General features: G+C 30.6%; 1 protein-coding gene across 1 annotated transcript; it reads left to right on the top strand.

Annotated features, from left to right (window-relative positions):
- Window positions 1-542: 542 nt before the first annotated feature.
- Window positions 543-9,807, top strand: LOC144838172 (uncharacterized). Its single transcript, XM_078693532.1, has 15 exons — window positions 543-698; window positions 1,513-1,597; window positions 1,993-2,158; window positions 2,575-2,672; window positions 3,426-3,482; window positions 5,037-5,173; window positions 5,875-5,964; window positions 6,054-6,245; window positions 6,414-6,656; window positions 6,922-7,116; window positions 7,201-7,371; window positions 7,463-7,765; window positions 8,349-8,417; window positions 8,501-8,705; window positions 9,190-9,807. The coding sequence occupies exons 2-15, from the start codon at window positions 1,555-1,557 to the stop codon at window positions 9,804-9,806; spliced, it is 2,586 nt and encodes an 861-aa protein (XP_078549658.1). The 5' UTR covers window positions 543-698; window positions 1,513-1,554; the 3' UTR covers window position 9,807.
- The last annotated feature ends 1,801 nt before the right edge of the window (window positions 9,808-11,608 follow it).

Genomic DNA, 11,608 nt, shown 5'->3' with positions numbered 1-11,608 from the left:
AAGGGCCCATTTTCATCAAATATAATGATAATATTATTTCCATCAATCGTCATTTTCATAAAATAATGTAACAGTTCATTATAATCTTTTATCATTTAAACAGGAACAAATTAGAAGAAGCTTTGCATAGGAATGATTTTCAAACAATTACACACATTTGTAGAACGCAGCCAGATCTTGTGAAATCTGTCAATGAGGTATTAAAAATATATATATATATATATATATATATATATAAATCCAAAGGCAAATTACTGAAAAAAATGACAATGCTGTGGGTATCAGTGGCTGGATCTCAATGGAGATACAAAAAAAAAAAGCGAAAAGCTAAATCAAAACGATAAAGTAAACAGCCAGAAAAGTTAGCAGAGCTTTCGGGCAACACTAGCCCTTCATCAGTGCAAGTGATATATATATATATATATATTTTCATAATATTAACAAAAATAAATTCTTTTCATTGAAATTAAAAATGTTTTACTATATTATTTAGCTGTAATTTTTGCTGCTATTTATATTGACAGAAAACCAATTTCACATAATGTCTGTTGTCAGTATTTATAAACTTTATTATTTTTATTCCTTTCCAGGATGGGAACACTCCATTACATGAATATCTAAATACAGTAAATCCTACCTTAGATATAGTGACTTGTCTTGTACAGCATGACACATCTCTAGCAACATGGCAAAATAAGGTAATCTACAGGGATTTGCTAGTGTAGTAGGCAACCATTCTCTGCAGTAAACCATTCTATTTGTTTATCAATATGACAAAAAGGATTTTTTACTACATTATTTAGCTGTTATTTTTGCTGTTATTTTTTACAGAAAACCAATTTCACATAATGTCTATTATCAGTATTTATAAACTTCATGATTATGAGTCCTTTCCAGGATGTATATTGGAAATTGACTATACTATAGTTATGTACTTAAACCATTTAAAACAAACTAAATTGCTCAAAAAGCCAAATCCCTGGCCCCCAGCCAAAAGTAATCTTTGATCCTCCTGTTTTGGGATCTGCCCCTGGGTACCCTGATTTGAGTGCCATTGTGAATTTCAACTTGTCAAAAATAGATTTAGACTTGTCAATTATAGATGAGGAAATCTCTAGATTGATTATTATTATTATTACATTTATCTTGTTACACTCTATAACACAGGCTAACATTCTATATACTGATGAAACATATGTGCGTTTGTTCATATAGCCTTTCACCTTGACCGTTTGACCATTCAACACATTTTCAAAATGTGTATACCAAGCAAAAAATGATTTTTTGACCACCCTAAGCCAATTTCTGAAGTCAAATTCTCTGGACATCAAAGTGCATACAAAAGTTAATCTAGCTACTACAGTATCATTACTTATGACCATTTTATATCTGTTTTCTTTTTAGTAGAACAATCTAATGGCACACATGATGTGTAATTTAATAACCAATCAAATCAGATACACTAGTCAGGTGTGTTATAATACTGTATATGTAAATGTATGTATTTTATAGGAGGGGAATACACCTGTGAATGTTTTAGAAAATAACACGCAGATGGTTTACCAAGAAAAAAACAAGATTTTAAAGTTCTTTGACAGTAAGTGAAGTTTTCTAGTAAAGTTTTAATTAATAAACTAAAGGTCAGCTAGTTTTTAACTTTGTTCTAAAATGGGAGTGATTAAGTTAAGACAATGGAACCGTAATCCAGTCATAATATCAACAAAGGTTCAAGATTCACTGGCTCCATGGGTCTGGTAGAACGAGTCTTCTCGGATATGGACTATTAACCGTAATTTCAGTGTACACAAATGCTTGTGTGCACTTTGAAGAACCTAGTACACCTATAAGGATAAGTAGGGGTTACCCTGATGTACTTGTTCACACACAGCCACTGTCTTAGAATTGGCAACACTGACTTGACATGACCCTTAGGGGAAAAGAACTATTATGAAAGAATTATATTTATTTCTACTTTATAATTTTATATATTAGAATTGTTAGTTCCTGCCGAAATATATGCCAGAGGTAAGGATGCAATTAAGATATATAAATATGAGCTAGAAAATGGTGACATTGCAGTTGTAAATTCAAGGTGTATGTTCCTTGGAAAAGAAGGTGCAGGCAAGACTAGTTGTGTAAAGGCTATGCTTGGAGAAAGGTAACAAGTAAAATTGATATGTGTATATGTAGTAACTCTAAAGTTTTTTTAAACTAAAAAAACCCCAAAAAACATGTGTTTATACCAATCCCCAAACTTTGGCTATTGTTTACTTGCTTTGTCCTATTGTAAACTAAAGCCTAGTTTGGCTTAGTTCACATACTACCAGTCTATCTTGTGATGACCAATCATCTCAGACTATGCTACTTTATATATTAGACACTGAAATATAACAAAAATATTAGGTTAATTTTGATTTCAGATTTTTAAAATTTAATTTTTGTAATCAAAGATGTATAAATATATGGAGTTTCAATCTTGAGATTTTGCTTTTTATAATTATTGTCAAACTTATATATTAACTATAATACAACTTATAAATATTGTTCAACTTTACTAATACATTGTTATAATAGATTCAATTCCAGAGAACCATCTACTGATGGTATCGTTACAACTACAGTGATTCAGGCAACTAATAAGAGCAAATGGAAAAGGGTGAAAGATGTAGATGGTAAGAGTCAAAGAAATGCTATTGGAAAATATTGATTAACTTCTGTATATAACACATTAATCATTTGATAAAGTAAACATTTTACATTCAAAATGTTGCTATAAATTTAAACCTATTTTTTAAGTTCCATTATTAATCTTACTGTACATTGTATAACAGCAGTTTAATGACATTTTGGACAATTCTATTAAGTACTGTAGTTAAAAATATGTACTGTAGACTATACACATAAATCTGCTAGTTAGGCCCTGAACCTTAAAATAACAAGTTTATGTCTTCCTTTAAATATGATTTCATAACACAATTATAGTCATAATTGGGTTTACTAAACATTAACCTCTTATTTTCAATACCTTCAACGTTTATACCAAATTCGTAGGTATATTGAGTATATTGTGATATACCCACTAGTGAAAATGCTGTACGTTGTCTTGTCTTGCCACGACTGGACTATCGTAATTCTTTGCACATCTAGCAAAGAAATCAAACCCTCTTGAAAAAACACACCTTAAGGGTATTTTGAGCCACTAGTTTGGAACCAGCTTCCACTTAACCGTCAGTGTAAGCAATTCAAGTCACTTCTAAAATCTCACCTTTTTTAATAATTCTAGTTGGTCTTTTAGCGCTGTGAGACATCAGTAAATAGTGCTTTGTAAAAGTTTATTATTATTCTTAATAATAAATATCACACTTATCACTTAATATTGTTGATCTATAAATAATACATTCATTTTTCTTTCTTTCTTTGTAAAGGTGCTGAACTATCCAAGCAAATTCGTGCACATGCGTTAGAAAAGAAATTAGATGAAGGTAGGCACATACTAAAACATTAAAATGTTATTAGGTTATATGCATAATATGCATATAACCTCTTGATTCTGTAAGGATCTTTATTTATTTATTTATTTATTCTTTCCTTAGCACTATTTTGTCTGTGAATTATCTTGATATCAGTTTCATCTAGCTAAGTCAATTTTTCAGAGTATATTCCTTATGGCCAGGAATCGATGTGGTTATGTTTTCACGGTGCGCAATCAAACATTACGCGGTCTACGCACGATTTAACGAAATCACGTTTGTAATCATATCTTCACAAGCATGAATCACTTTTAAACAAAATTTGGTACTCATAAATTTTAGGTCATATTTCATCATATGGCAATACAATTACGTGCGTAGCGCATATAACGCATGCGTACGCGCACTTAAAATGTTCAAAATTGTCAGAATTTATTTTCGATGAAATTAAAGTACGTTTCAGGCAATTTTAAGCGTTTAAAAAATTGCCATGAGTGCGTAGATCTTTGCACGCGCACTGCGCGTCAAACGTTAATGCGCACTGTTTTTGTCCGATTACTGTTGTATAACCTTTCTTTAATAATATCATCATATTTTATTCACTTTTCAACGCGAAACAGCGTTATACGAGCACGTCAAAAGTGACCGGCTACGCACGTGTAAGTTAACAAAATGGTGAAAATATGCTAAATTTTAAAATTATTATATATCGTTAAAATGCTCGGGAACACCTATTTTTTATTTCATTTTCTTGAAGTGTATGTATCATATGTATGATTTATTATGAAATTAAGAGAACAAACGTTGATTAAGTCATCATTAATGGCATATTAAATTTTAAAAAATTAATTTTGACAATCAAACAAATTATAACATTTTCTTAGGCCGAAATAACAAACTTAACATTAACTTTCTTCCTTAAGAAGTTCATATATTAAAGTTAAAAGTATATAGTTTGACAGTGCATCATTTTTAAAAATTTTTAAAGATGTCATCATAGTAAAACATTATTATTCATTGCGGTATGTAATAATCTATCTGCACCAAAGTGATTACTGCATAGTAAATACACGGAGGAATCTTTCCATAACTTTTAGTCAGTTGTGTATGGCTCGGTGGTCTTTGCTCGTGTCTATATCATTCAAGGTACCGAGTTCGAGTCTCACCTTGGGAAACGAAACGAAATAAGATTTTTTTTTATTATCCGTATTGTTTGTTCAATTGTATTTCTTAGTGTATAGATTATACACATGATTTATAATGAAATCTATAGATAAAAACACAAATGTGGTTATGACATTATATACGCGGAAGGATCTTTGATCGGATTATGATACCGGCTATTGTATTTGCGTTAGCAAGATCCTATCATATATTATAAATAACTAAAGATTCTGAGAAAATCAATCAATATATCTTAAATCAATCAATTATCTTTATTTAAATCAATGCATATAACCTATAATTCGTCATAGTGACGAATTAAATCTAGTTATTTTTTATATCTGCAGATTTAGGTATATCAAGCAATATTACCATAGTGGTTTTTTTTATTGTGTTTAAAAGGCAATGATAAAACATGGGCTAAAGTTATGAATATTGCAAGGAAGGATTTTACAAAGGCAACAGGAAAGGTAGATGTGAGTGACATAACTAGTATATGGGACTTTGCTGGTCAACTAGACTACTATATAACACACAGGGTATGTTTGTCTTAATTATCCTCGAGTCTTTTCTTGATAGTGAAATCAACATGTGATTCTTTTACTTCTTATCTGGATTTAGATACAAGTAATTGTATCTGTACCATCATAATAAAAATAGAAGATGTTGGGCATAACATAATACTGACAATAAATGAAACATGTATATTCTCTGTTTTGTTTGTGCCATAGCAAGTTTTTCACAGTTTTGTATTTTAGTTATTTTCTATATCCAACAGTATTAATTAATATTAACCTTTTACAATTTACTAAAGTAACTAACTATTGAATTTAAATAATGTTCTAGGTGTCCTTAATTTTACATTCTTTCAAGTTAAGACTTTTAGTCCATTCTGAACTTTTTTGGTAGCCAAAATTTGAAAAACCTATATTTCTTTATTATTTATAATTATAAATGTTGACTTTATTTAGGGCATAATATGTAAAGCCTCTATGCACTTCACATTAAAAGTAACAAGTTTTCAATTTAAAAAAACAAAGAAATAAATGAAAAATAGGAACACTGAACGGCTACAATTCGGATCTGGTGATATTTAATTTAAAACATTTCATTTTTGTATTTATTTTGTTTCATTTTATTGTTTGGGTCACCTTTATCAATGCCACTGTTGTAAAAGTAAGGTTTCCAATAATTTTATTATTCTATCTATTAACCTTTACATTGTATTTATATCTTTCAGCTCTTTCTGACAAACAAAGTATCATACTGTGTTACGTTTAATGTGATGGATAACTTGAACGAACTAGCTAATCCACGAGATTCAGCAATTGTAAGTTCACCAAGTATTTCAGATTATTTTGTAAAATTTATCAACAGAGAATTGTTTATTTTCAAATTACAATTACATTTTGATTTTAGGATTCCCTAGGAATGACTAATTTGGACATGAATTTGTTCTGGATAAGGACTATTTATGAACATACTGTGTTAAAACACAAATCAGGAAACCCCATTTTCATTGATGGCAAGAGTATAGCATCGCCTCCTATCTGTTTGGTTGCTACCCATATGGATAAATTGTCAGGGACAAAATTAGAAAAACAGATGAAGGTAATAACTATAGTATACATTTATAACTTGAATATCATTTGACTCTACACATTTATGCACATTGCTTATTTCTGAATGGTACATCAGAACGGATAAGCATCACATGAAATAAAAGAAGAACCTTTTTTTTGTATTGTAAATATAAGAATACAATTTTACTAATTAAAGGCTGAGGAGATGTTCATGCAGATGTTTGATGCAATGAAAGGAATGCCATATGCTGACCATGTAGATCGTGAAATGTACATGGTGGATAACACTGTAAAGTCACATGAAGGTATTGAAAAACTTAAGCAAAACGTTAGTAAATACATGAAAGCAATGGTGGAGAAAGTTCCTGTAAAGTGGGTTAATTTGCAGGAAAAGTTGCAAATAGTTGGAAAAACAAGATTGTACATTACCTTGACAGAGGTAAGGGTTTGAATTAATTTTGTTTTTAATGTATAGTTATAGAATTCTATCATTCAATATGTTGTGTGTGTACTCAGAATATTTACTTCAGAGGTGAATAATTGTAATCAAACATTAATCAGTAATTATAGTAATTATTAAGTCAGTAATGCAGCCGTGAACATCAGTCTGTATAGCACCTTCCAATAGTACTGTCCTGTTTAGTTATTTATTTGTCAAATGAATTTAGTGTAATAATTATATTAAAATGTCAATTCTGCTTTAGGTTTCTGAGATTGCAACTCAATGTGGAATTCCTCAAGATGTACTCACCACTGCCATATATTATCTGAATGACACTGGAATTATCATGTACACCGGCACTAATGAGAAATTAAGAAACATTGTGATAACAAATCTTCACTGGATGATTGAAATTTTGACAAAAGTCATCACAGTAGTTACACCAATGTTTGAAATGGTTAGTGAATGCATATTATATATAACTAGATTTGTATATCAGTAGGTCTATTACATTTAGAATCTGATTTTTTTTTGTACACAGGAGGAAGCAGAAGATCGGAAGCAATTACAGAAGCTATGGGAAAAGCTTAGCAATGAAGGAGTTCTTGAGGAGAAGTTACTACGTTATTTGTGGCGAAATGAAGATGAAGATCTTTTTGAAATCTTTGTAGAATTGATGAAAGTTTTTCGTTTGCTCTTTGAGAAGAGAAAGGTTGGCAAATACACTTTATTCATTTCTTTGATTAAGCTCTTACTAATCACTGGTACCAATTTATGTGTAATTGTGATGCTTATATTAACAGGGAATTGAAGATGGTAACCGGGTATTCTTGGTTCCTTGTCGAATGAAAGTTGACAAAAAAGACATTCTGAAAGTAACAGCAGATAACACACAAACAGTATCAATTTATCTGACCCCGACGGACTTTCTTCCTGATGCTGTGTACCACACATTGGTTGTTGCATTTCTTGAATTGATGACACAAAAGGGTAATGATGATTCAGAAGTGTTCCGGAATCGTAGTGACTTTAAATTGAGTGGTCACACTATCAGTTTAGGTTCTGTCAGAATTAACCATGAAAAAGAAAAACCATATGCTTTAAAGGTTTGAAATTAATTACTATTTTTTCTATTAATTATATTCTACTTTTAAGATTTAATAAAAATTTGTATTTAAAGAGAAAACATAAAACCAATTTAATGTTGAATATAGTATATATATATGCATTCTGTCTATGTATTACGCACTTTTTTCTTTCATAGTACCACAAACCTTTCTCTGCTGATTTTGTTTATTTTAACGATGTATTGTTCCCTCAAAAACATGGCAAATTAATGATGTTAAATAGCCCATTTTGCAGATTTAATCAAGTTGTTTACTTTCGTGAAAAAACAACAAGCAAAAGTAATGTTTTAACTTTTGGAAGACAAAATAAATGTTTAAAAAAATTGTTTCAAACCAAATTTTGGTCAACGTGAATAACTATTATGTGACATTAAATAATGAAATATTAAAATTTACAATTTTTTAATTACTGTATTTATATACAATATATCTTTAATGCAACAAGATGTTCAATTTCTTTTATATTTATCATCCATTTCAATGTTTATTTGTTATGTATTTATCCATCTGTATTAATTATATGCATTGTCATAAGATACTGTGTGAATATTTTCCTTAACAGCTTGAAATATCACGCTGGAATCAAATTGGTCGACGTATCAACGTAGCTGATAAAAGTGTCTGCAGTGAGGTAATTAATATGAGATTACCAATTTTAAACAAATTTATCATGTTATATAAATCTATAAATAACATGTCATTCCCATGTTGTAGGTACTAAACTACTTGAAAATGCTACTTAAAACTGTTTTTAATATATACGAGGGAATTGGCTACAATCTGCGTGTATTATGTACTGCTTGTAAACCAGATGATCATCACTTAATTGATCTTGACACATGTTTGAAAAATGATTGTGTTCCATGTGGAAGAAAGAAGGCTGTGGATACTGCTCATATAAAGCACTTCTTTTCAACGAGTAAGTTGGTTTGGTTATTCTTTAATGTTGTCACCACCATCCTAATGAATTCTCAATTTTTGTCAACAAAGATAACTTCATCTAATACAAAATTTGCAATCATCTTAATTTGGACATACTGTACTATAAAACCTTCACTGGTCTAATGTTAGACACCAGTGTATTGATATACTGTAGGCTGGCCATGTCATTTTTTTGTTAAATAGTTTCTCATCTTTACCATTCCACATTATTCGCATTATTGCCTCGTAATTTAGAGTTAAATTTTGTTGTATTCTAATATTCGAGTAACATTTTATGTAAGTATTTTATTTTTTATTATTACAAAATATGTTTTTGTATTACTGAACTCTATACTGATATAAGAATGAAGATTAGATTGATTATTTAATTTGTTAGATGTATTTTATTCTACATAATTTACTACTACCTATTATTACTTTTGTAATTATTTATTTAGCTTTGATATTTTGTCTATATACAGAATCATTTGAAGATTCTCGGACAAAACCAACATCTTGGGAAATGTCATACTTACAAACCAAGTTCAACGACCTCAAATGTGATCTTGGAAAATACTATGATGGCGAAAGATACCTTTGGCTAAAATGTTGCTTATTTGATGTTATTCCTAGAGCAGACCTCACACGTACTGATTTCATAGCAACTGATCTGTTCAATGTGCTCCATGACCACTGTGAAATCAAACCTAATGACGTCACCATCCTTTTTGAAGTTGCCGAATTATCAGGTTTGCAGCTTGCTGTAGATCTGGTAAAGCAGTATATGAAAGATAACAACGTCAAAAGTACTTATGAAGTAAAGATATCCTCTTATCGGAAGCGATTGTTTAGGGCTCTGAAAGAAGTTCGACCAGCTGAGTTAAAAGATGTCATTGCTTATTATGGCCTGCGAAGATTTGGTTTTCAAAACATGTGGGACGTAGTGTTTTACTTGGAAAGTGAATTACAGCTTGAGGATGAACCATCAAAATTAAATATGTTTGCAGCACGTATTGGAAAGACAGCAAGAAATATTTTATGTAAGTATTTCTTTTTCTATTATTATAATAAATGTTTTTGTATTACTGTACAAGAATAAAGATTAGATTGATAACCAAGCTATGCTATGAAAACAGTTTTTTTTTTTATACAACTATTCATTGTAGTTGATACACAAATTTGACCTCTAAATTGTAGGTGCGTCTTATTCACATGATGACAGTGCTACTGTGGTTTGCTTCTTTGATTTCCAGGAAATAAGTGCACCACAATTATTTAAACTAAAACAGTAGGCAGTAGTACTACGTCTGTCCTCTGGGGATGATGCCCAATCAGCATCACTATAAGCCATCAATCTTAAATTTTCAGAGCACTTACTGTAACACAACTCATGATTAATTGTACCTTTGAGATATCTTAACACATGTTTAGCTGCCACCCAGTTTTCAATTTTTGGATTTGACAAATATTGTGACAACTTTGTAACTATCCAGCCTATATCTGGCCTGGTACATGTCATAGCATAAATTAAACTACCTACAACTTCACGAAATTTTGTAGGGTCAATGGCCTCCTGGCTATTACATTCTAGTTTCTGTTCACATGGAGTAGACCTTGGTTTACAATCGGTCATTCCAAATTTGTCTAGCATTTTTGCTATATATCGACTTTGATTCATTTTTACGGAACCTTTGGATTGTTTAAAATCAATACCAAGCAAATATGAAAGTTTACCAAGATCTTTCATATGAAATTTAGTTTTTAACATTTCTTTAACATTTGTCATCATGGACTCATTACTTGTTGCAATAATTAAATCATCAACCCATATGAGTAGTACAATCATCTCATTTTCTACATATTTAGTGTACACAGTGATCAACAGGGTTTTGTACAAAATTATTTTCACATAGAAAAGTATGCAATACATTCAATTCAATTCAATTCAAAGTAACATTTTTTTTCTTCAAATAAAAACAGTATACAAAATGGTGTAAAGAAAGGTAATATGTAATATGATTGAAGAAGGCATGTTCAAAAAAGCAAAAAGCTTGTGGCAGACATGCCCAAACAAAGACAAGATTTAAACAACACGGAAAAAGAAAAAAAAAAATAAAGAAATAACAATATATAAATTTACATTACATGGGTTAAACTAAATAAGAAAAATAACTAAAAAAATAATTTTGGTATAAATTAAGAATTGTTCATCTTCTTGTTACTCATCATTATAATTTCCAATTTCTGCCAGATTGTTTCAAACCATACAATGATTTATTTAATTTGTATACTAACTTTTTGTTAGAATTTGTAGAGACTTCAAAACCCTCTGCTTGCTCCATATAAATTTCACAGTCAATTGGAGCATTAAGATAAGCAGTTTTCACATCCATCTGATGTAAAATCAGATCATGTTGTGCTGCAATTTGCATCAAAATCCGTACGGATGTCATACTGGCAGTTGGAGCAAATGTTTCATTATAATCTACACCTCTTATTTGGCTATACCCTTTTGCAACATATCTTGCCTTATAGTTCTTTGAACCATCGGCAGTTTCTTTAGTAGTGTACACCCATCGTCTTCCAACTGAATTTATACCTGTGGGTAGGGTAAAGTGAATGTGTTATTTTCCTTAAGGGATTTCATTTCGTCTGCCATTGCAGTTTGCCAATACTTTGACTCTGGTGAATTAATAGCTTCCCTAAAAGTTTGAGGAAACTCTGAAATTTTGTAGCAATAATCAATATTGGATAATAATTGGTCATTATTGTCCTCTAAATCGGTAGCATAATCCTCAAGATATGCTGGAGGTTTTCTCTCCCGCCTTGGATACCTTACATTTTCGTTACCCGATTCATTAATTACCCTTTGGTCCTCAGGCTGGGGTTCTAGATTGGATG

This window comes from Antedon bifida, chromosome 3 (assembly GCF_963402885.1).
Source record: "Antedon bifida chromosome 3, ecAntBifi1.1, whole genome shotgun sequence".
NCBI lineage: Eukaryota > Metazoa > Echinodermata > Crinoidea > Comatulida > Antedonidae > Antedon > Antedon bifida.
The sequence above is the reverse complement of the archived record's forward strand: the minus strand, read 5'-3'. Positions and strand labels throughout refer to the sequence as shown.